General features: G+C 42.1%; 1 protein-coding gene across 4 annotated transcripts in view; it reads right to left on the reverse strand.

Moving 5' to 3' along the window:
* Positions 1 to 27,065, reverse strand: part of usp54b (ubiquitin specific peptidase 54b) — a 134,372-nt gene that overhangs the window by 30,056 nt on the left and 77,251 nt on the right. For all 4 annotated transcript variants that reach the window (XR_013793899.1, XM_079577116.1, XM_079577117.1 and 1 more), the window contains 6 exons: positions 18,592 to 18,738; positions 10,944 to 11,093; positions 9,153 to 9,351; positions 5,755 to 5,937; positions 2,160 to 2,379; positions 196 to 591 (listed from right to left, as the gene is read on the reverse strand). Coding sequence is in view for 3 of the 4 variants with exons in the window: in XM_079577116.1 (XP_079433242.1) it covers positions 196 to 591; positions 2,160 to 2,379; positions 5,755 to 5,937; positions 9,153 to 9,351; positions 10,944 to 11,093; positions 18,592 to 18,738 (1,295 nt within the window). In the remaining variant the exon portion in view is untranslated. The remainder of the gene's footprint in view (positions 1 to 195; positions 592 to 2,159; positions 2,380 to 5,754; positions 5,938 to 9,152; positions 9,352 to 10,943; positions 11,094 to 18,591; positions 18,739 to 27,065) is intronic.

Genomic DNA, 27,065 nt, shown 5'->3' on the forward strand with positions numbered 1-27,065 from the left:
ATGATAACTATTACTTACAACAGATGTCATCCATCTAAATAGGTCAAATTATCAGTATTATAAGCCTTGTGTTTCTGGCCACCATTAAAAGAGGATTTGAATCACGTTTTAATGAATATTGTGACTAAATGAAGCTAAATGAAAGAAATAAGTGCCATAAAGCGGTGAATTAACACTCCAGAGGGTTTGTCTGACCGGTCGGGGCTGCTGCTGTTCCTCTCGCTGCTCTCGTAGCCGCTCTCCATTCTCTGGATGAGCCGGGGTTGGTGCTCCACTCCACGGAGGGGCAGATCGGCGCGGGGCAGGGGCGGAGCGGCGGGGGGTCCCATCGTCCGCCGCCCCACCTGCCCACAGCCCTGCCCCGCCTCTGCCTCCTCCCTGCCCTCTGACTCCGGCGCCCCCTGCTGCTGCTGTGGAGGAGGAGCGGGGGCCGGGACGGGGAAAGGCGAGTCCTGGGGCTCTGGAGGTAGAGGGGGGCCCGGGGGAGCGCTGTAGCCCGCGGACGAGGCTTTCTGTCGGGTGAAGATGCTGTCGATGTTCAGGGCCTCTCTCCGTGGCCTCCAGGTCGGCCGGTAACGGCTTCCAGAGGAGCTGCACACAACGGGAAATCGTCATCATCATTAGAACCAAACGGACGTGACAGAGCTTCAGATTTTATAACATCACGGTGATGCACTTGTGATTAAACTGAAAGCGATCTGTGTTAGGAAACATGTGATTAAACACTGTTTGTCATGATTTAATATTGCATACGGTTTACTCATAAATACTGAATGCAGTTCTCCATGTACGACTAAAAGGTTAAATGTAACACACTAAAAGCCTATGTCATAGTATTAAATATTTCAACACAGCTTAAGGTTTTATCCATTTCACAAAGAATATTTATATGAACCCGAGTTACTGAGTGGTGTAGTGTAGTGCAGGGTGTCCCATTTGGAAATGTGGTTTTGCCCTTAGAGTCAGAGGGGGAAAGGAACAATGAACCCTCTGGTAACTGGGCACAGCAAACCAGCTGAGTTAATCTATAAAGAGTGAATATGAGACACAACTATTGGGGACTCGCTGTTCAGATCCACTTCTGTTGGGTTTAAAAGGTATATTTTCTCCTTCAAAAACTCAGCCTAACTGTGTTCCCAGATATGAAGAGATATGAAGTGATCATGGTTTCATCAAAATTTGAACTCGCTAATAACGATAGTAATGACAATTAATAAAGCACAGGAACATTTTACTGTATATGATGTAAACTTTAGACTCTTTTGACAAAGCCTTTCTGTGTGGAGTTTGCATGTTCTCCCTGTGTCTGTGTAGGTTTCCTTACTTTCACTAAAACAGGTACAATAGGCCAAGATGGATGATAGTATGTTTGTTAGTCGAAAATCAGCCCATTGCTGCAATCGGGTATGGTGTGTTGACATGCATGAGTCCCATGTGTATAAATGTGTAATAAAAGGCCTGTCTCACAGGAAAGAGTTTGCATTGCGTGCAAACAGGGCCTATCTCACTGGCCTAGTTGTAGACCAGAGTTGCCGCAAGTTGCAGAGATGTCTCTGAGATGTCCCCTGGCAATAAGGCAGGTCTCTGGGTAGTCTTGGTGAAAACAAACAGGCTCGATGTTGCAATGTTGTGAACCCTATTTGTTGTCCTCAACCTTTGAGACGTTTCTGTGAAGTCCCTGCAATATCTCTGAGACATTGAGACATCTGAGATACCAAGGAGATCTCATAGAGTCGTATGGAGTCTCTTTGAGATCTCCTTAGTTTCCGACAGGTCTCGGAGATATTGCAGGGACGTCACAGAATCGTCTCACAGGTTGAGGAGCCTGACAACAGTATTCCCGACACAACTGCTTGAGACCTTGGAGACCACTCAGAGACCTTGGTGGAGATAATACGGAAAAAATCTCCAAGAAGACTCCCCTGAAATCGAACCTGAAGACTCGCCTTTTCTCCAGAGGATTATCTCTCTGAGACATTTCTGTGACCTGGTGCTAGTTCAGGCCTAAATTAATGCCAGTTTGATAATGATGAGTGACTAAATCTGCAAGATTACTCAAAAATCTCCTGCAGTGTTTCTTCTATGAGGAAAGAAGTTAGCAGAATGTTCCCTTTGAGAAGAGTCTCTCGGCGATGTCACGTGTGTGAGCTCTGCAGTACCTGGACTTGCTCTCGCTGCTGGTGCTCTCATCCTCCCAGTGCGGCCCCCCGGTGCCCCCCTCGCAGCCCCCGACTCCGGACGACGAAGAGGAGGACAGCGGACGGGATGACGAGGAGGAGGAGGTGAGCGGGCGGCGGGATGTGAGCAGGAACACCGCGCTCTCTCTGTACTCGCCCACCGCAGGAGAGGGCGGGCGCGCCGGAGCCTCCACTGCTGACTCTGAGCGGGACAGGGCACACTGTTACGAGTCGGGACAATCAGATTATGGTACAGGAACTTCAGTTGTATGTATTGTTTTCCAGGACTTGTTTAGTCCTAGCTTAGTCCAAAATTCTGGTTAATTGCTGGTTTACCCTGGTTTAGTTGTGGTATATCTCTGGTTAAAGGCCCTATAAGTGACTATAAGTACGCCTCACTGCCTCCCCAGTGCCTGCTGGAGGAAAAAGACCTGATGGCTCCTTGTACATTGGATTGTTAAACAAATGGACATTTCATCAGGATTTCAGCCGCATCAGAGCAGGTCGGTCAGATTTTTATCACTTTACAATATTTTTGTAAACTGTAGCTGCTAACTGCGATCTCTGCAGTGCGGGGTTGTCGCTGTTTGCAAAGGTGGCACATCTAGTGATGCAATGTGGGAATGCAACCATGCTGGTCCGGCAAAATGGAGTAGCCGAGGGTAGCTTTAAAGTCTGTTTCAGACCATTTCTAGGATTGGTTTTGCCAACTATTATTCTTGATCAGATATGACACAGTGTTAAAGGAACCGGCCACCATTTTTACATACTGAGATATGTTCTTACCTGAGCTTAGACGAGTTGATGCGTACCTGTCTGGTCTTTGTGTGTGCCCTCAGTCACGCAAAACGACTAAAGATGTTGTTACCACTTAGCCTCTCCCAATATATTCCTATAGCTCCAAACGGGGGTGAAGTTGGAAGCGACCAGGCTCTTCCACGGGCACAAAGAGACAGGTACGCATCAACTCGTCTAAGCTCAGGCAAGAACATATCTCAGTATGGAAAAACGGTGGCCTGTTCCTTTAAAATTACAATCTTGCAGTGGGTAAACAAAAAATGGATTTGCATGAGGACCTAACCTATTTAAATCTCATATTTCGCTGCCTTAAGTCAACATCTCCATGGAGACGAGCTGGAGACGTCCATTGATCATAGCACTTCCATTCAAATATGATAAAGAAAATTACTTTGGTGACCTACTGAAACAGGTCCCGAGACCCACTTTTGGGTCCTGAACCACCAGTTTTAGACCATAATTTCTGGTATTTGACAAACATGTGAAGTAAAAGCAGTTGAGCAATGCCATTACTGTAAGAAATGCAGATTTAATGCCAGGTTTGGTTCCTGCCACTCCTGGTTTAAGCCCGAACTGCATTTACTGTAAACCTCTACCATTTACAACAACAACTGCTCCCCAAACAGCGATAAATGCACAAGCAAAGTGATGAAAAAATAGCACAACATTATAGAGCTTAATCTAAAAGCATTACTGTGTGTAAATTGCATCTCGGCGCAGAGCTCTAATATTAAAGACACCATTTTGGAAGGCAAACATCTTCTTAGGTGGTACTTGTAAAAACCCCTGCAATAAGCTTTTTCATTTATCCCTTTGGGGGCAATTAGGCAGCGGGCAGCAGTGCAGATGAATATCGGAGTGACCACTAACAAGGCGTCTAAGCGGAGGGGACTGCGGCGCAGGAGGAGGCAGCAGAAAAGCTGCGGAAAAGTTGGACATTGACTTTTTGCTTGTTCACGAACAACAAGTGCCGCAGCAGCGTATTCCCCCTGCTCACTGCGGCCGTTCAGCAGCTAAAGTGGCTACTGTAAATGAATACAATAACTCCTGCATCTGGGTTCAATGCAGCAAATACCCGCCTCTGTAGCATATAGGCAGCACTCCAGGCGTCTGTTGTTGCAGATTATTACTCATCTGGTCACGGAAAACATTGCGATATTAAATTAAATGTTTCTTCTGTGGTAACTGGGGTGATAAAGGGGATCTGCACAAAATAGTCCAAACGGTGGCATCATTTTACATTTTACATCCTTCCTTTCTAGCTGTGTTTTGAGTTTGTGAGGTCCATCGTGATTTCATGCCATACAAATGAACGCTATTAGACTTAACAAAAGCTTGTCTTCGCTTTGTGTACTTTTTGTTTGACTTTCCCTTCCCAGTGGTTCTCAACTGGTGGGTTAAGACCCAAAAGTGGGTCACGGAACCCTTTTCAGTGGGTCACAAGCCTTTCCCAGGGAACATTTCTTTCAATATTTATACTGAAATGGTATGAAAATGCTCTGAGAGTCTGTTTAAAATTAGGACTAGACGGAGTTTAAAAATGTTAAAATGATGTATATTCCTCCCCCTACATGTTCCAGCCATGTCCCAATGTGTAGAATGAGCTCAGACCTATTCACCACAACTGCAGCTAAAATCCTGCACTGTCACTCAAAAACTTGTTAATTCTGGCCTGAAGTGCCGTCATGCACGAGCTTAATATAGAAACTGCAGTTACACGTAAGACCTGAGGTGGCAGTAGCGAGTATACAAATGACAACTTCCATCTAGTCCAGAGGTGGGCAATTAATTTTCCACCAGGGGCCACATAAGACGCCTGAATTGAGTTAGCGGTCCGCACCAACAATAACTCGAACTTAATCTGCAACGTTATCCTATTGCACATTACACTAAATTGTGTATTTTGACTATTTGAAACTCGTATTTAGTAAGACTATTATTTTCTAAAAATATTTTGCCATATCAAGCCAAGGACGTGCATGTGTGTGCATCGTTATTTCGCTTATTCAACTTCTTATACTTTTTTCAATAAATGAAAAATAATGAACCTGATAGGACTTTAGCCAATGTGTTGTTTGTATCCTGATCTCTCATTATGTCAGTGCCCTCTGCTGGACACATGTGTGTTACGACAGCTCCGTGTAGATTTTCTCGTGTGTTTATAGCAACTTCAGATGAATAACACCCTCTGCATAAAACAGCGTAAGAATTGCCAGAACTGCTAGCGGCTAGTTAGCAACATTAGCCTGTCTCTTGAAAACACTGCAGACTCCACGTTGCAACACCAACAACATTTAGCTCTGGTTAAATCCAGCACAGACTTTGATTTAGGGAGTGTAATCCGTCATAAAGTCAGCTCTATGTGGAATATTGAATATGTAAAAGAATTCTCCAGTTTGTTGCTATTTTCTTTCCTCAGCGGAGAGCCGCGTCCTGTAGAAGCGCAGGGCACACGTTAAGTGGCATCGGTTTCTGGTATTGGGACCTCATTAATGAGTATGAGTACAAGCATGTGGTATCGGCCCGATGCCCAATACTGGTATCGGTGCATCCCTAACTGTATTACATTGATAGATTATGACATGAAGTTGAAACATAATCACATGGGTATTTGTTGCTCCTTCTGGCAAACATGTAATCATTCATACAAATCATTTCTCCTGCATTTTCAGCTCTTCAGGCTCACTGTTCTGTTGCAGCAGCAGAAAAACTCCACCTTCTCCTCCGCACCAGCGCCACCAAAGATCACCCATTCACTCTGCTGTGCTCGGACACCCACCTCCAGTGTCAGGGCCTGGCGGGGGAGTCCCGGTCTGATAGCTGCACACCACGGTGGCCTGGGAGTCGCTGCTGAGGTGGCTGCCCGTGGACTGGTGCAGGGGCCGGGCGCGGGACGTCCTGTGGCTGGAGCTGTCCGTGGAGGAGTCCGTCCGCGTGTCACTGGATATCGACGGCTCGCGACCTGAGAATGAAGAGGGAGCGGCGCGCTGATCAGATCGATTTCTTTCTTCGGGAACAAGAGGGCAATGGAGTTGCAGATTTGTTGGAGTAGTGTTGAAGGTTAAATATTTTAGGGGAGTTATTTGTCTTAGAAGCTGGGCTGAAACCTTTATGGTTAATGCTAGAACTAAGTAAAACGTATCGACCACAGTGTAAATTACATCTCTTTCATGTAAAATATTTTATGCCAGTTCAAGAATAACACCTTTGGTCAATGCTGAGTAATGTCAATCCTATTTGCTCTGAATTTCTGCTGATTAAATGACACTGAGGCCATGACTGCAGACAGAAATCCTATAGAGTAAAATTTAAAACTTGCTCAAGCATAGTGTTTTGGGTCCGTATTGTGAACTTAAAATCCAATTTACTCGGAAATTCTGCAGTAATGTTCATGCAGGAGCAGGACGACAATGAGGCCATGACTGCAGTGAAATATCTTACAAACCTTTTTCACAGCAAAGCCAATCTACTCCTTAACTTCTGCAGTAAAATGAAGCTTAAAAACACAAGTTAGGGTACCTCAATATTGAGTATTTACCTGTAAAAATATACATAATGTCTTTGTATAAAAAAAACATAGTCAAGAATTACTTCCGCAAAACACTACTCACGAGTATGTTTTTGATAAAATGATTTTTTTTTAAAAGCCCCAAAAGGTCAAGTTTGCATGGTGTGTCTCTTTTGCTCCGCTTTAAGGAAAAAACACATAATTCAATAATTACCAAAGCAGTAACTCATGCCCCTACAGGCCATATGTGCCACTGCAGGTGTCGTAGCATGTAGCGTTTTTTTTTTACTCATTAATTGTCCGTGAGAGTAAATACTACGCTGACAGAAAAGACAAAGGGACAGAGGGACATTGTACATCCAATTACACAATGGAGATACTTTTTTTCACTCAAACTTGGCTGAAAATACTGCTATAGTGGCGCTAGCCTGCAGTTAGCTTTGCCCATTAGCCTGTTAGCTTCTTCTTTGTGATTCCATTGGTGTGTATTGCGCCTCCAACCCGGAGGCAGGAAAGTTGCAATCGTGTACCTCCTCCCTCAAGGGTAATGCAGTTTGTTTAGAAAGCAATCACTTAAAAAGCGCATTTTGCAAGTAAAAAGACATTATTGTATTCAAAATGAACTGAAAATTCTCCCAAACACACACATTTACCTGCAAAATATAGCTTTTCCTTTCAAAATAAAGATTTGGGAGACGACTGAAGCTACATGTTTGAGATCTTGATTTCTGCAGCACCTCAGGCTCCTTCCTTTGTAATGAAAATAAACCATCATTCATTCATTCCTCTCTTCACCCTATAAATACCACCTAATTCCATTCCACCGCATTCACATTTCCAGAGCTGGTCGTGTCCTGTGAAGCCCTACAACAGTCATCATTATCCTTGCTTAATAATTCAATCAAATGCATTCTTCTCTGTACATACTGTACTTTGAGGTTGTGGTCTGTGCGAGTGAATGAGAGAAACACTGTGGAGACGCACTGAAGCACGTTCTGCGGCAGTCAGCTGATTGTATGTATATTTACGACAATTGATTTAGCATGGAGTTGGCTAACAATTTGTTTAGCATTATGTCAAAGGTGAGGTCGGTGTGTTCAGCCCACAGAATGACAAAAGCAGCACTCCGGGTCACAATATAACCGGTAATGGAGTGGATTATATGCAATGGCAGACACTTCCATTCGGGTGTTCCATTTATAGCACAAGCGAGCATAAAAAAGTCCAAAGATTTCTCACTGCACGCCTGGAAAAACATCCGTAGCAACCGGGCTTTTCGGAATACGCAGAGTCGCTATTGCGTTTTTCATTCACTCTCCACTCTGTCCGGTGGCTGACTGATGAAACCGGGCCGTCAATCACCGCCAACAGACAAGAAGTGTATGGACTGAACAGAGCTGGGGCTGAACAGCCAGCCTCTCAATCTAAAGGCAGATTTTTTTTCATATTGTGAGGTTTCGGGTCATATTGTTTTAACATATAAACCTCCACTTGTGAACAAAGGCATTGCTCAGTGGACACAGTAAGCTTCTGCACCGATTTGCCTTTGCGCTATAGAGCTACATGGGAAAATGTAAAATCAAAGGCCATCTCCTCAAAGTTATCTTACTTCATCAAATATCCTGGTCTTTTACTTAAAGAGACTATAAATGTTAAAATTATGTATTTTCCTAAGGTGTAGAATGAGCCCAGACCGGTTCACCACAACTGCCTCTAAAATCCTGCACTGTCACTCAAATAGTTGTTACTTCAGTCCGAACTGCCGTCATGCTCGAGCTTAATATAGAAGCTGCAGTTACGCGTAAGACCTGAGGTGGCAGTAGTGAGCATTAAATGACCAACTTGCATCTAGTCACTTTAACAAGTACTGAGCTTCGAACCTCAATAACACCTCAGAAATCAAATAGAACAAATAGATATCATAAATCTCCTCTGAAACACAATATTAATATGTCAGCCAATAAAAAGCTAATTTTCTCCAGTTTGGCATTACCCTAATCTATAAGCTTCTTGAAAAAAGTGCCAAAATAGCGACAAAAAAGAGGATGCAAACGCGACAAAAAAGCAAATAAAGCGCAAAACAAAACAAACGACAAAAAAGTGATGACAAAGCAACAAAACAGTTACAAAGAAGCAATAAAAACAAGACATGAGGATGAAAAACGCAACGAAAAAAAGCATAAAAAAAACAACACAAAAGTGACGACAATGCAAAGAAAGATTTAGATCACTTTTGAAGGTCTTGGCTTTCAAATGAGCCGTTACACTGGCCGAGAAGCTGGTAAGTAAGCTCCAGTCGAGAAGCTTTTACGTTTGGGTAAAAGCTGAACTGGAGCAAATGTGCTCGGTTCAGGCGGGAGTTACGAGGTTAACCCAGTTCCACGTCAAAAACACTAAACTAGTAAAAACAGGACAGCTGGCACTCACCCCGAACACTCACAGGCTGAATAACTACTTGCGTCAAGAAAAACACAAATCATTTTAGCAATTGAAACCCTCCATTGCGGTGCACTTGCCCCGACAAAACAACTATGCCACTACAAAGCACAATCCACAGTTTCCAGGTAAAAAAAGAAAAAAAAAGAAAGAAAAAAAAGAAGAGGAAGAAGCTGTGTAAAAATAGCCGTAGCCTGGGTCTAAAAATGTAGCATTGCGCTTGTTCTCTGTACCTGAGTCCTCGCTGTCGTAGCCGGCCTTGCTGCTGCTGCTGCAGTGCTGGAGCTCCAAATGAGGGTTAGGGCTGAAACAGGGGCTGGGGCTGTCCTGCAGTACCACCGGCGTCCCACGGGGGTCAGCGTACAGCAGCAGCAACGGCTGGTAGTGACCTTTGATACAGCGAGACACAACGTCCTTCCACTTGGGCCCAATCTGAGGGAGCGATGGGGGGGAAAAGACGTTAGGGGGGGACACTTTGCAGGGGAGTCAGGAGGGGAGACTGGATTTAGTGTTGACGGCTTCGACATCTGCAATATGCTGTTTGAATCGGACTGAAATGAACAAAGCTGGAAGTTTAGAAGGTGTAATAACAGATTCCAGTGTAAGCTATACTGCAAAAGTATTAAACCTGTATGTAAATGGGGGTTTGAATCACATCCCTAGTCTGTATCTTAGTATTAAAAAGAGAGTACTAGACAGGGAAAGCTACAGTTTTGCAGACAAGCTATCAGGTCATTGGTCACAGAATAAGCAGTGCAAACAGGAAGGAAGGTGAATAACGTGAAAGCAATTCTAGAAAGTAATTTAACGACCAAAGCGCGGTCAGTCAATGCAGCAGACACTGTGCATAAGAACCGTGCAGATCAATGGTAAGACGTCCTTGGCAATGTACAGTAAGCCCCATAGGTCTTTAAAAGCACACTCACAAGTAAATGTGAATCTACGGGTAGGTTAAGCATTCAATTTGGACAAATCGACGTCCCTATTAACACCTCCCTCTCCCGCAGAGCAAGTCGTGAAGCCTTTCAAGTTCCGAGATGAGAGCTGCTGGCGTATTTGTTGAAGCATTTTGACGACTGTGAAGTGGCACCAAATCTATGCAGTAAGTTCAACCCTAAGCCCAGAGTGGGTCATTATGAAAACAGCTCTCTTACACAACCCCCCCGACTAAAAAAAAAACATCAATAAGTGATGTTTAAAAGGGGCAAACGATATCAAACTGCACTCGGAAAAAGAGGTTTCACTGGGGAATCTGGTCAGTGATAAACAATGAGTAATTAGGTCAGAAAAGCCAATTTCAGCAACTCATTCCAGCAAGTCTTTAGGCCGAGCATCATAGGACAGCTCTTGCAACTTACTAAACTGATGGAAAACAGTAAAATGTGGCTTAAAAAGGATTCATCACATGCAAAACCCGGGCAGTACGTGGCTCTGAAAAGCACAGGATTCTTGTGTCGTCTTCAAAAAGGCAAATCTACTCCCAGTTGCGATCAGGCACAGCCCTAAAACATTACAGTGGAAGATCTCTAAACAAAATGAAAGTAGTCAAACTGTTTGTGCATGCTTTAAATCTGTGTGATTATCTGGTCTCCGTGTTATAATCACAGCAGCTGCATAAAAGCCAATGACACCCTTTTCAGGCGGAAAGTCAACCGTAACAACATACAAAAAAAAAAAAAGAAGTTAATTGATCGAAAAGTCCAGCCAGCTCGCATTTTTTTTAATCAACTCCAGACGGCAGATTGAACTGGGCACCGCGCGGCTGCCGCAAATCATCCCGAGCGCCGCTGCCCCCCCGGCCGCTCAAAGTATAACCTACATCTGCCGTTTCTCCCCCCAGGTGCAAGTACAGAGCTGCAATGGCTACTGTACTGTACTCCGCACCCCGTTTCGTTTGTTACATCACCCCCCCCCCCCCCCCCCCCCATCCCCATCCCCATCCCGCCAGGCATCACACACAGCCGTCCTGCGAAAAGAAATACGTCTGAAGGGTGAAAAAAAAAAAAAAAAATACTCGTCCTTACCTCTTTCACGTGCGCGTCGTCAAAATACATCCACTTTCGGATCTTGGTTTGGAAGAAGAAGGTGGAGTAGTGCTTGCCGTAGTAGCACACCATGCCCACCAAGTAGAGCTCTGCCTGCCGCGCTCTCTCCTCGGTCACACGGTAGAAGAGCTGAGGGAGGGATGGGGTGGGAGAGAGAGAGGGGGGGAGAGAGAGAGGGGGAGAGAGAGAGAGAGAGAGAGAGAGAGAAGGGAGAGTTATTGTGACTGGAGTACACGGCCAGTATGCAGTAATCCTTCACACTGCCGCACTGTGCTGAAGTCGTGCAAAAGCCCAGTCTTCCTCGTGCTAAGGTCATCGGCTGCTGATAGTGCTGCTGCTGCTGCTGCTGCTGCCGCTGCGGAGGAGGAGGAGGAGGAGGAGGAAGAGGAGGTGGAGGCTCGCTCATATTTTCATTCATACATTCATGCGAGCTGACAAGTATTGATTTTACCATTAACAGTGAACCCCGCACTCCCCCTGCATTTGGATGTTTATAGTATGCGCTCTATTGATTCACGCATCTACATTGTGTTGGCCGTACGTTGAACTTCCCAGGCAATAAGAATATGGTGATGACCTTGGGAAAATCGTGCGTTATGTTGGCAGCCTTGCGTGGCAAAATTATGTTATTACGCATTTGTTATTGAAGACCCTTTATTTTTTTAATCCCTTAACCCGCGACTTCACCGAGCGAAATTTCTCCCGTTCGGTTTTACCCATATCTGAAAGCTTCTCGGCTGGAGCTTCCAGCCTATAGGCCAGAGTAACACCTCACTTGAAAGCTAAGACCAACTAACTTTGTTCAAGAAGCTTTTAGATCTGGGAAACTGGAGAATGTGCTCGGTTCAGGTGGGGGTTAAGAGATTAAGTGGACATATCCTGCAAAACTATGGCTTATAAACCCGGGCACAAAAGTTCTAAATATTACAACTTGAAATGCCGAGAAAGGAGGCTTAATCTTCAGGGCTGTTTTGGTTTGGGTCTCTGGAGCGCCCTCCACTGGCTCTAACGGGAAATAAACAGGCTAAAAACAGTATGCGAGCCTCTATTACAGGGGTAGGCAATGTCAGGACCGGGGGGCAAATCCAGCATAAAACCTCTGGCCCGCAAGATGATTTTGAGAAATATTATTACACAAGACACAAGTAACTTGTTTACCTTAATAAATCCTTTCCGTAGTCCCTCTGGGGGTAATACAAGTGCTATTGGGATGATTGGGGGGTCTTTCATCTTCCCTCCGGTGTCTCTGACCAGAAAATCACACTTGCAACTTCCCTGCTTCCGGTTCGGAGGCGCAATACACACTAATAGAATCATGAAGAAGACGCTAACAGGCTAACTGCGGGCTAGCACCACTTTAGCAGTATTTACAACCAAGTTTGACTGTTAAACATATCTCCATTGTGTAATTGGGTTGTGGCACAATGTACAAAATCCCTCTCTCGCTTTGTCTTTTCTATCAGTGTAGTATTTACTCAAAAAAAAAACTAACATGCCACAACACCTGCATTGGCGCTTATGGCCTGTAGGGACATAAGTTACTTGGTTCTGCTTGAACATTTTTTGAGGTAAACTACTAAAAATGTAGTACTAAAATTTGTTCCTTACAGTGCAGAAAATCCAAGCAAACTTTCCTGCCCCTGCACTATTACAGCATCAATAGCGCCATGATAAATGTCGTTTGTGGACATGATTGGATCTGGTGAAGGTTCATGTGGTTTTAAAAAGTTGAAGGACACTTTCCAATTCTATCTATGATGTCACATAACCAAGGAAATACAGATTTGAAGCTTCAGCAGTAGAAGGAAGGAAAGGAAAGAAAGGACTATAACTCAAACCTATGTTAATGAATCACTCAAGGTGTTTGGTCTGTCAATCCTACAGTGAAATGTTCTTAAGAGGTTCAACAACACGAGGAATTCCCAATAGCTCTCAACTCCATCTGGTGGCACAAAAGTATCCAACATAAAATATGACAAGTATTGATTTTACCATTAACAGCACTGTGCCGTGAACCCTAAGCTCCTCTATGGCTGGATCTTTACAATATGTGCTCTATTGATTCACATATCTACAATGTGTTGGCCGCACGTTGAGTTTGAAATCCCCAGGCAATAAAAATATGGAGATGACCTTGGGAAAACCGTATGTAATTCTGACAGCGGTGGATGGATATTGCTGATGACAAAAGGCAGTAGTAGCACTTTGTAATTGAACATTTTACAGAAAATAATACAAAAATTGCTGCTATATATAGTTCAAAAGAGCTAACAACACGGGAAATGTAATAGCTCATGACTCCATCTAGTGGCACCAAAGTGAACAACACAAAATATGATACGGAAGCATTAATAGCTCATAACTCCATCTAGCGGCATAAAACTATGTAACATACAATGTGACAACTATTGATTTTGCAATTTACAATACTGCACTGAAAGTCCAATGCACGTGGAAGTACTCTCTATATGTTCTACTGATCGCCATATTAACAGTTTCTTTCCTCAAGCTGTGATCACTTTAAACAAGGCTGTATTTTATATACTGGGTAACACTTTAGAATACAGCCCGCGTTCCAGGTGTAAGTACGGGGTAACAAGAAAGTAATTACACATGTAAGTACAGGTACTCTTACATGTGTAACAAGGGGGAACAATGTGTAACAAGGCAGTACAAAGTGTAACAAGGGGGAACAATGTGTAACAAGGCAGTACAAAGTGTAACAAGGGGGAACAATGTGTAACAAGGCAGTGCAAAGTGTAACAAGGGAGAACAATGTGTAACAAGGCAGTGCAAAGTGTAACAAGGGGGAACAATGTGTAACATGGCAGTACAAAGTGTAACAAGGGGGAACAATGTGTAACATGGCAGTACAAAGCGTAACAAGGGGGGACAATGTGTAACAAGGCAGTACAAAGTGCAACAAGGGGGAACAATGTGTAACAAGGCAGTACAAAGTGCAACAAGGGGGAACAATGTGTAACAAGGCAGTACAAAGTGTAACTACTACTAAAAAAAAATAAAGAACAATCAATAAAAATGCCTGGGGTCATGTCTTCACTTACAGTAATACTGTCCTGCAACATTAAAATGTATGCACAACACCAATGCCTTTTTGCCACAACTATCTGAAAGCTCAGCACCACTAATTGTTCCGTTTCATTCATACCGTATTGGCTTGGTGGTTTTGTTATGATTGTATGATGTCACCTTTGAATGAAAAAAAAATAAAAAAAATGAAAATGAATACCTTGACACGTAGTTAGACGTTGTTACACTTTGTACTGCCTTGTTACACATTGTTTCCCCTTGTTACACTTTGTACTGCCTTGTTACACTTTGTTCCCCCTTGTTACACTTTGTACTGCCTCTTTACACATTGTTCCCCCTTGTTACACTTTGTACTGCCATGTTACACATTGTTCCCCCTTGTTACACTTTGTACTGCCTTGTTACACATTGTTCCCCCTTGTTACACTTTGTACTGCCATGTTACACATTGTTCCCCCTTGTTACACTTTGTACTGCCATGTTACACATTGTTTCCCCTTGTTACACTTTGTACTGCCTCGTTGCACATTGTTCTCCCTTGTTACACATGCAAGAGTACCTGTGCTTACACATGTAATTACTTTCTTGTTACCCCATACTTACACCTGGAACGCGGGCTGTATTCTAAAGCGTTACCATATGCTGTATATTTATGTTGCAGACTTTTGCTGGAACCATAAGAAATAGAAACTGCTAGCCATGAATGTCCTGAATACATCAGCCCTCTGCCCCCAATAAAGCATCCCCTGCTGTCACAGATCAACACTGACACATTTTACAGTTTAGAAGCATCATACGCAGGATGAAATCTCAGTGGTTTATATCAGCATCGGCCAGTATACTGTACATCCACAGAAGGCCTTAGAAAACCCCATATCGGTCGACCTCTACACAATACATGATGAATTAGGTGCAAGAACAGGGCCTTGTCATGCTCACTGCGAAATCCTAACTTATCAATGCACAAACAGATCAATAACTAAGACCTAATATCATAATAAATGACTGCTTCGTCCTTGCTATTACCGTACTCTCTATGGTAGAAGTGCATTTGAAAGTTAACAGCCTGGCTTCTTTAACTATTTAGCCAACTACAACGCTCACTCAAGCAGTAATTATTTCAGCAGTCACGAATACAAGCACGCATTGTATGTAGGAACAATGTATGTGCACCATATGGCGAGTTCAGCAGATATGTTAATCTGTACTAAAGCCGCACGACTTCAGAAACCACGAAAAGATGGGAAACGGCGAGAGATAACACGCAAGACATGAGAGGGAGAAATTCACTTTTAAGATCACGGAACAAAAGAGTAGACCTACGATTTCCATTTAACGTCAGCGACGGACCACACAGGCAAGGAGGGAGGGATAAAGAAGGAAAATAATGAGAACAAGAGAGAGGGGAGAGATGTAAAGATGGCATGAGAGCGATAAAAAAACAGAGAGAGAAAGAGGAAACATGAACAAAAGGAAAAGAAAGACAGAGGAGGAAAAGATAAGAAGATGGAGAGATAGAAAGACAGCACAAGATAGACGGATAGAGATGGAGAGAAAAAAAGATTGATAGATAATGAAAAAAAAAAAGAAAGAAGGAGAGAGAGCGTGAGAGAGAAGACAGACGGAGGGGAAACTTGTGTAGCACATCATCGTCGTATGCACCAATCCATTATTCATTGCGATTGCTGGAGAATGGTGCCATTAAAATGCATGGACATTAGTCAGTCATGACACAGAGCCCGCTGCGCGAACACATGTGCGAGGTGTGAAGATGAGGGAAGACGAGAGAGACGGGTAGGGATGAGGGTAAGACTTTTTATCCCCCCCCCCCCTTTTCTTTACATGAGACGGATTTTACGATGGCCGCATCGAACCCGCCAAGTTTTATGAATTTGTTTATGTCCGACATGTGCAGTAAATGTCCAGGAATGTACGCGTGTCCTTGGGCTGCGGGACTCTCGGGGAAGTCACGGGACATGAGATTATGATGGCGTTTATGAAGGGCATTTCAAAGTGATATTTAACCGCCGTAGAAGTTCAGACGAGTTTGTTCAATCACCAGTTCATGGTCAATGTACAGTTACATCGGGTTCAAACCAATTAAAGTGTTAAAGGATTTGTATCACGCTATTTTAGCCATCCCGAAGTAAACTATAGGCATTTGCAATATGATGTATTGTTCCTCTACCGCTATGGAGTACTATTTTTTGTGAGAATATAAGTATTTTCTGGGGGTATTTTGCAAACCCGGAAGACACAACGTTTCGATTCAGTTAACTCCGCCCCCTCTCTCCGAGCTAATCCGCCCATGCAACATTAAAAGAAATATAAATAACACAGCAGGACTCACTCAACTCAGGAGGCGGTGCACCGTTTCAGAGGATCAGAGGAGCACTGAAGGCAGCAAGCCAGGTTTCCTTCGGGTGCTACGATTTCCCCTACCTCCAAAAACATGCCGGTCAGGTTGACCCACAATGGCTCAATTGCAGCGGCTCAGGACTAACACCTGAACACAATTTCGTTGCACTGTTGCACAGTGACAAATAAAGAACATACTTACTGACTTACTTACTTGCATATTGTGGATAATTGTGTCAGAAAATCTAGGTCAAGGTCAATTTTATTTATAAAGCACATTTACAAAACAGTCACTGCCCCAAAGCGCTGTACAGGTACGCAGTGCAATAATACAAAACTACAAAAAACACAGCAATATAACACGATAAGAAAAGTAAAAAATGAAACAGTAAAACTACAAAAAATGCTCAGCTCATCTCATGTTTTGAAGCTCTCAACTGAAGTAGCCTGTCTAAGGTTCAGAGGGAGGGAGTTCCACAGTTTAGGGCCTGCTACTGCAAAAGCTTTATCTCCTTTACTTTTTAAATGAGATCTAGGACGATCCAGCAAACATTGGCCTGAGGATCGCAGAGCTCTGACAGGGGCAAAGACCACGATTCAGATAAATAAGGCGGTGCCAGTCCATGATAGATTTAAAAAACAGTAATAGAATTTTGAAGTTGATTCTAAAAGCAACAGGTAACCAGTGAAGAGAAGACAGAACAGGAGTAACATGTTCATGTCGTTTGGCTCCTGTGAGCAGGCGAGTAGCCACGTTTTGGACCATTTGGAGTCTGTAAATCGATGACTGCTTTAGACCAAAATACAAAGAATTATGATAATCGAAATGAGTCATGATTAATGCTTGGACAACCTGTCCAAACTGGTTCAAAGGCAAGTAGCGCTTTACCTTACTTAGAAGCCTGAGTTGGAAAAAAAATAGTTTTTACTACTGCGCTGATCTGTTTTTCAAACTGAAATGAACTGTCAATATGAAATCCAAGACTTTTGCCGGATAAACAGCAGTGGGACACAAGTGGACCAAGAGCACTGCCAGGGAGGTCAGGCTCACCAAAAAACACTATTTCAGTCTTTTTCTCAAACTGAGAAAACTCATCCAGTCTTTGACCTCTTTAAGACATGTCAATAAGGTGGCAGATGAGTTAGATTTAAGGTCCAAAGGCAAGTAGATCTGTACATCATCTGCAAAGCCGTGAAACTAAATGTTGTATTTCTTAAAAATTGAGCCCAATGGCGCATGTACAATGAAAACAGAATAGGCCCTAAAATTGAGCCTTGGGGTACCCCGCAAATCTAGTATGATGAACACACTTTGAGCGCAGAATGGCTTAGGTCAGGACTAAAAATAACCAAAGTAAACATATCTACGTGAATGAAGCAAAAATACTACTAGAGGTATGATTTGTAAATTCCATCAAACAAAAGAAAGATGGAAAATGTTGATTTCAGACAGAGCTGCTATTTTTGAGCAATACGTTGTGCACAATTTCAGCCAAAACTGTAGCTGAATATGCTTAGTATAGACCCCGATTTTTTGTCTTTTGGTAACAGCAAACATAGTTATAGAAAGTAGATGAACAATGTCATTATTTTCCAGGAAATGTACATTTAATGCCAGTTTGGATTGAAATCAATGCTTGTTAAGGCCTATCAAACATTATTGATATTTTATAAAATATCCAGTACTTTTACTTCCTGATATTCACTCAATCTCCCCATAAGCCCCTCCCAAGCCCTCCTCTTGCTCCCCTTTGCAATTGTTTCAATAAAGAGAGGGGGGGATAAAGACCGGTGGCCGTTGTGAAGCTATGACGAGTGTTTTTGCTTTGTGATGAAAGCGTCAAGCTTAGCAATAGATTGAGAGGTGAGAAAAACATTTCCTGAATACATAAGACCTCAGGAGGAGATTTTTGGGAACAGCCACCGGTGAAGGTCCAAACCAAAGCTCACTCAAAGATGCGCGGCTCGAAACACAAGCTCCGAACAGCCAATTTTGTAAAACGCCACCCCTTTTATGACTTTGTCCTATTAAAATCCCTGTCCTGTTCATGGTTACGAACAACCAGGCACCTCGTACAGTAGATATCCCTAATTAAGTCCACTTTCAATCTCTGCCTTCTCCTTACGTAGCAATATTCATTTTTCGGCCGTCAGATACTACTTCAAAGCTTGCTGATGTGGTGTGAAAATCTGAAAGCTCTTCGTTATCGCGACTTACATCTCCCAGACGTAAGCAGGTGCCCAGGCTGTGAATGACGTCCTCTGCCAGATCCGAGTGGTCCGAGTCCCACACCAAACCGATGGACACGATCTCGGGCGAATTCATCAGCACCCGCCGGATCCGCAGCACCTCCCCGCAGTTACTCTGTGGAGACGGAGGGAGAGGAACAAAAGGTGTGATCAAACGGGTTTATTAATGCTGAGATGTGCGAGTGCGACGGTGCTGATACAAAAGGCTCCATTTAATGATGACTTGTGAGGAAAACGAGGCTCCTCAACACATCGAAAGATTTGTCTGGTTCTGGGGTAACACGCTGTGATTGAGAATGACCGTGTTAGTGGCTGGTATTTAAAGCCACACTGAGAAACATTACTGGTTAACTCATCTATCGCAAAAGGCAGTTAGTGTTCTAATAATAAGCAAGACCTACATGGAGACAAGGTGATTCCCAGACCTGTTTGAATTAAGCTCTATCCCCATATAAATGAATGGAGAAGCCAGTCCCAATGTAAAAGTATGTCAAGGTATGGATTGTCTGTTTCATGGCATTTATATACTGTATTTATATTTATACATGTGGTTTCTTTAAAGCTGCCTTAAAGGAACTATACTGAGTTTAAACATGTTCAAATTAAGTATTTTCCTCCCCCTACATGTTTCAACAATGTCCTATGGCAATGTTTCCCAACCAGGGGAACAGGGACCTAGTAGGAGGTACTTGGAACTATTTCAGATTTCAAAAAGTGGGGAACAAAAACATAATTTTCATTGGAAAAGCTATATTTTGCAGTAAAATGTGCTGCTTTGGAATAATTTGAGGTTTATTTTTACCACAGCATTGTCCTTTTTCTTACAAATACCACTTTTAAGTAATTACTTTCTAAATAAACTGCAATACCCCTGAGGTAGGGGGTACACGGACGACCTCTGAAAAGCCCAAGACAATAAAGATTGGGATCCAATGTCCTAATGTGTAGAATGAGCTCAGACCTGTTCACCACAACTGCCTCTAAAATCCTGCACTGTCACTCAAAAAGGTGTTAATTCGTGTCCGAAGAGCCGTCATGCACGAGCTTAATATAAAAGGTGCAGTTACATGTATGACCTGAGGTTGCAGTAGTGAGTATAAATTGGCCAACTTGCATCTAGCCCCTTTAAGCAATGTCTTTTTGAAATGTTTTCATCAGTAGGTGGAGTGGTGAACTCTGCTCTGGTTGCTTGGTTAAAGCAAGTTAAAGCTGCATACGAACTGAACTGAACTCAATTGACCAGGGGTTCCTCGCTGGTCTCACAAACTACTCCTCCACAAGCAACGTAGCAAGGCTATCGCCATCTACGTCGCCCTAATACACAACGGCTGCTGTAAAACTTCGTTCCTATCCTGGTCTCTGGCCCTGAACGCCACATTGTGACTGTTTTAGAACTTTCTTGTTTTATTTTATTATTTCATTGTTTGAGTGGATGCGGATATGAATGAATGTGAATGCGGTTGTGTGTGAGTAACGTATGTAAAAGATTTTAAAATATAATTATAAATTGAAGTTTACTAAGACTAAAATAAACTCACCTTGATATATATGCTTAATATGCACTGACAAACGTTATAAATACAGCCTGTTCTCACTGTTTTACCAGGACAAATGCAACCACTCAAACAACAGCTGCTTGTATCCGTGTGTGCTCTGGCCCACCTCCTCCAAACGGGCCAAAGTCCGGAACCGAGTCGGTTAACTGAATATGATTTAGCATTGAGTCCAGAGGCAAACCTTTAAATGCTAATTCTTATCTAAAGTCTAAATCTTATTATCTAAATCATAAAATATTTGTACATTGATTAGTGATTTAAAACTTGGCTTTGACATCATCTAAATGTGGCCGATCAGTAGGGCTGTGTATCATTTGTTTTTTCCGCTACTTCCACTACTCCACTACTACTACGATGAGTTGACAACAGCTTAAATCTCTCAGCAAAGTTACGAGGCGACGTGAGGCGACTCACAGTAAAGACGCATGCTCTGTGCGGTACTTTCTACTGATAAATGTATACGTAATCACTAGGGCTGTCAAGGTTAAAGCTTTAACTCATGATAAATCAAAAAATAATGAGTGCATTAATCATGGATTAATTGCAAATGGCTTTAAGAACCAACATCTGGCAGAAAACCAAGGGAACAAGTTGAAGACAGCAGTGACTCAGTGGTTAAAGCCTTTTGTTCGATTCCAGCTCAGTACGGTGCAAATCTATCTATAATGGATGAAAGTGTATTACAATTAAGAAAATAGCACATTTCATAACAGTACAGCTGATATTTGACATATTGTGAAGATAGATAATTTGCAAAGACAGTGATATTGTGACAAACATGGCTTCTGGCAGGTAACTGGTCCTCTGTGGCAACTCTGAATGAATAAACAACCTTAAATGACACAACCAAAAGAAAAAGCATTGACCAAATAGAACAGACAAGCGATTTCAAAGACCTCAGATGAGAATTATCCAAGTAGCCCTAGTTAGAAAGCCACGATAAGGATCAAAAACATGGTGTTCTAGAAACCCGAGCACCAGGACGTAGAGATTTAACATCAGAGATGATCAAATGAACGAATTGAGCGGGAAAGAGGAGGAGAAGCAGTGTGTCAGGCAGAGTGTGCGAGTGTCCCATGGGGAAACTGTGGAGTTCAATGTGTTCTCAGTCCTTACTTTGACCCACCACAGAAAGAGAGAGAGAAGAGGAGGAGGAGGAGAAGAGCAGCGAGAAATAGGCTAGAGGAGAGAGTCGTACGAATGGACAGGCTTGACAACGGAGAATTTTAACAATCACAATTGTTTAGGCAGTACATACTGTATTAGGCCAACATTTCATTTTCATTTATTAATTTATTTGAATGGGACAGTGCATATTAATGAACAGACAACTAGTGCTGTAAATATGCCGGATTTAGCTCAAGGCTAATTTCCATCTGCAGTCCCATAAAAAACAAGACATGAGAGAAGATTGTGCTTTCAATAATTGCCTTCAATATCCTGGCATTTTGAGATCATCTATACACACATACAACATTATCTAACCTTATTTAAAGGGACTATACGGAGTTTAAAAATGTTAAAATTATGTATGTATTTTCCTCCCCCTACATGTTCCAGCCATGTCCTAAGGTGTAGAATGAGCCCAGACCTGTTCACCACAATGGTGTTGATTATGAGTAGGGTTGTTCCGATACCGATACAGATTTTCCTAGGATCGGCAACCTATTCAATACCACATTGCGTATTAGTTACTGGAGCTTAGTCTCTCAATGCAAATTACCATATGCAATTGAAACCACATTACTGTCGCTTTACTCTCCACCGTAGGCTGAGGGAGCAGCAGCGCCTTACATCTTGGGTCTGAAAATGCAGCAATTAATCGATCACCACTTTTTTTGATTATCTAGATCATCGTGCAAGAAGATAATCGCTAAATCCATCAGACAACCGGTGCCGGTAAGTTTACTGGGAGTGGGTACGTCCCCATGGAGATGTGACTAAAGTCAGCAGTATTTAAAGGAACAGGCCACCGTTTTTCCATACTGAAATATGTTCTTACCTGAGCTTAGACGAGTTGATGCGTACCTATCTGGTCTTTGTGCGTGCCCTCAGTCATGCAAAACGACCAAAGATGTTGTTATCATTTGGCCTCTCCCAGCATATTCCTATAGCTCCAAACGGGGTGAAGTTGGAAGCTACCACGCTCTTTCATGGGCACGCACAAAGACCAAACAGGTACTTATGAACTCGTCTAAGCTCAGGTAAGAACATATCACAGTGGCCTGTTCCTTTAAAATTTCAGTAGGTTTGTTCCTCATCCAAATCCAGTCTTTGATTACCCACTGCAGAAAAAGCATTTCCTGTGTCGAGTTGCTCATTAGCTACGTGTTATGTATTGATGACAACAGTATTGTCCAAAATGTTACACAGTGTGCCTTTAAATACTTTAGGTCTTTCTCAGTATGACATTTACAGCAGACAATGAAGATGAAAATGTAATAATTGCCCAATTCCAATAATTTCTGCAGTTTCAGTGATTTTTTTAACATAACATAACAATAGAAATACAATAAAACAATACAATAAGTAATAAGTTACAAAGAAACACAGGGAAACCATCAGAAGCAGCTTTAAATCAAACATCTCTTTAGTACAATATGCCACCTTTAGCATTATCTTATTATAAACAATGACTCCATACATGTATCTATTGATTCCATGAAGACATATTAAACAACAGCCAACAATAGAAAAGGCAAAAATACACTCCTCAGTGTATATCAAAAACAGCTGCTCAAAAGTGGTTTTGTAATGGTCAAAAACAGACTTCTTAAAAGGCTACTACCCCAGAACCGATCAATGGAGGAGGTTTTTTGCGAAGCTCGTCGAGTTGTTGTGGAGACTGGTGCCCTTTTCCTTGTTGTTCTGTGGCACCGGGAAGTGACTTTGCCAGTTCCAATTCCCAGGAAACGCAAAACAAACCACACACAAACACACACACACACACACTAGTATTGATTGCTTGGGTTTGTTAATAGCTCTCTGTGCTCCCTTCAAACCACAGACATCCTTCATTATCTAAAAGCCCAAACATATCGACATCAATAAGATCTTCTAATTGTATTTTTTTGTTTTTTTTGCGCTTAATGTTCCAAAATTAAGATTCAGTTCACAGTATGCATATAAAACACAGCTTCCAGGAGCGGCGGGAATTGAGAAGAGACTGAATTACAACCTGCTTAACTAATAAAAATAATCATCATTTACACATATGGACACAGGATGTTCTTTGCGTAATACTGAGCAATACATTTGTCTCTTCGAAGCAAAAAATATCTTTAAATCAACTCCGGGAAACAGTTTCGCTCCAAATCATGACTCATTTTTAGAGCTGGGAAAATGAAGAAATGGCTGACAACAGCAGAGAAGTATTGATGACGCAGGATTACTCAAGTCTAAACAAGAATTACAATCCAAGCATTTTTTTTTTGAGTATTCTTACGAAAGTTGCAGGGGTTCTTTTAACCTTCAGGAGTTGCTCGTAGCTCTCCGGCCCTTTCCAAGCAGCTCCCCGTAGACCAGAGGCAGGCGAGTTCGCTTTGTGATGGAACGATTTCCTTTAATGTCAAACGACGAGGGGCCGAACCTCCTAATCGCGGTACAAAGTCAGCACCACATTCAAATCCTGCATATGTCCCGCCAGGGGGCGGCCCCTATTGGAAATTTTATTGGATTTGACAGTAGGGCTGTGCAATTAATCGAAATTCGATAACAATTTCGATTATTACACTAAACGATTACAAAATTAGCATAATCAAGTTTTTTTTCTTTTTTCAATTAAAATTGTTTTGCAAAGTAGACTTGCATTATTTCATGGAGCTGGGATTATTTTCCCTTCGCATTTCACGTGCCATGGCTCATGCTCAAAAACAAACAGCGCTGTGTGATGATGTCATCAGGCTGCTCTGCTCAGTTTAGTTGCGCAGGTGTGAGGGCTGGCCAGCAGGGGCAGGTGTGAAACAGAGACCCTAACCCTAACCCTCTCCTTAATCGAGGCAAACTTGAAATCATTTGTACTTTTATGATTGTTCAGAAAACAGAAAATATTCAGCATAGTTTTTTTTTTATTAATAAATACATAAATAAAATATAGACTTTTTTTTAAAGGCAACAAATAATCGCTTGAATAACCGTGATTTCAATTATGACAAAAATAATCGTGATTATTATTTTTTCAATAATCGAGCAGCCCTAACTGATTTATTTTCATATTTTTTATGGTACTTTCACAGGTATTTGGTCTCAGATGTGTGTAACGTTCAAATCATCATATGGGCCAGAGGCTCTTTGCACAATTAGAAAAAAGACAAATAAGCAACAAAAGAAGAGACGAAAAACAAGGTGACAATGCAGCAAAAAAGTCACGATCAGTTGTGTAGGTCTTACAGTGGGTTGCATAAGTACCTGATGATTTCTGAATGATCACATGTTGACCCAATGACTAAAGAGAGTCTACCTGTGTGTAATCTAATGTCAGTTCAAATACAGCTGCTCTGTGATGGTCTCAGGTCTGTGAAGAGACTATTGTGGAGCAGAAGCATCATGAAGTCCAAGAACACACCAGACAGGTCCAGAATCAAGTTATTGAGAAGTATAAAGCTGGGTTAGGTTATAAAAAGATTTCCAAAACTTTGAACTTCTCTCAAAGTTCAGTTAAATACACCATCCACGAATGGAAAGAGTTTGGCATCACTGCAAACCTACCAAGACCCGGCCGTCCTCCTAAACTTACTGACCGAACAAGGACAGCACTGACCCGAGCTGTTACCAAGAAGCCTATGGTGACCCTGGATGAACTGCAAAGAGACACAGCTCAGGTGGGGGAAACTGTCCACAACTATTAGTCGTACACTTCACAAATCTGGGCCATAAAAAAAAATCCTGTTTTCTTCTAATGGTTTTCTTTTAAAAATGCCGCTCTGCCATAAGGCTAAATTTGTGCAAAGGTTTATTCAGGATATTTTGCGTCATTTTCAAGGGAAAAAGAAATATTTTTGACTGTAAAAGTGAATTTGTCTGATTTCAAGTGGGACTTATGCTTGCTCCATTTGCATTTTAGATCAAACTGACTCAAATTCAACAAAAAAGAACATTTATTCAAGCAAGTTCAAATCATTTGTCTCATATTTCCAGTGTGCCATAGACTTTCTACCGCTCGAAGCTCGATCAGTCGAATTTGAAGATTGTCCCGGCAAAACAACTCACTGTATGAACTCACATTGTATTCTCTCTTTATGCACCAAATCCACATCGTTCCTCAGGTATATTCAAAGAAAAAGTATCTCTCTCTCTCTCTCTTTAGCTCGCGGGAAAAGAAATGTCGGAGACCCTTGAACAAAAGGATCTTCTTTAATCATTTAAGTTTGTTTGGTAAATGTTCTAATTACAAATAAATGAAGTGGACTGTGTAAAGGTATCCGCCCACCGAGCCTTTAGGTTCTCGGTCGCAGTCGTAAAGCAAAAACACTTTCCACATCTTGCCTGCGTGAATACATTAACACTGAACTCAGGTTTATGCTGTAATGATAAATGTGTGTAATTTCTTGCTAATGCTCCTCAGATTGAAGTCGGAGATTCGGTCGTGACTCTGCTTCCTAATGGTGCATTAAAAAGGTGCCATTTGTTTGACTCAGTCTCCTCCACAAACACTACCTCTAGAAAACCGGGAGTTTACTTAATGTTCTCTCCGTCAGTGCGCCTGAATAAATTATCAAAAATGAAATGACTGTACTGAGGGTTCGGGAAGTCTTCACACCTCTCTATTTCGTTATGTTACTTTGGTGAAGTCTGGTACTGAAATGTTCAAATTGCCTTGTTTTTAACTGGATTCAATCTACAGTAAGGGCTGTGTCTCTGTATCATTAGCAACAAAAGTTCAAAAACAGCACAAATATGTTGGAGAGGAATAGGAATGATCTGCAGCTGTTGTTAAGGTATGAGTTCCTATGTCACTAAGTTTGTGGACAAGCTAAGAACCTCCAGAATTCAGTCACTAATGATTACTTTCCATGTAACTAAGGAAAAGAGGAGATGCTACACTCTCTTGCTTTCATGACAAAAGTCCTTTATGTTTCAAATGGGGCATAATTATAAAAAGGACTGGACAGATAAAGGAGCTGCAATCCCTCGGATCATCTCCTTTCGGGATGTTCTACCTGAATCCTTGAAGAGCAACTCTGAAATTTACAGTCTTAATTTCTGTACAAATCAGTATTTTATTGGAGACAAGGCTGGGATTTGACAATGAAAAATTGAGTTTAGCCACAGGATCTGGCAACCCACAGTTTGAGGTTCAGTTCTTCAGAACCAAAACAAAAAATTGTGAACAAAAATAACTTGGGAAGTCACTGATGACATTACAATTATCATCAGTGAAATAAATATTTGATTTGATCATGCTACCTCCTGCCTGGAGAGACAAGTATTGTTTTGAAATAGGAGTGTGACAATGTATCGATTTTCCGATATACCGCGATATTTTGCGGGACGATACGATACTGATATTTTTTTTTTCCCAGCATCGACACTTTTGATGACATCCTGCATATTAAAAGGGACTATACAGAGTTTAAAAATGTTAATATAATGAATTTTCCTCCCCTTACATGTTCCAGCCATGTCCTAATGTGTAGAATGAGCTCAGACCTGTTCACCACAACTGCCCCTAAAATCATTAACTGTCACTCAAAAAGGTTTTAATTCGGGTCCGAAATGCCGTCATGCACAAGACATGCAACGACAGCAGGGGGCAGCACTAGTTTAAGCACTTGGACACTGTCACACAAATAATTTACTTTTAATGATAGTTTTTATATTTATATATAAGATTAATTTGGGGTTGATTTATTCCTTGTGATTCCTAATGATGTCACTGACAGATCTA

This window comes from Gobius niger (genome assembly GCF_951799975.1).
Source record: "Gobius niger genome assembly, chromosome: 19".
NCBI lineage: Eukaryota > Metazoa > Chordata > Actinopteri > Gobiiformes > Gobiidae > Gobius > Gobius niger.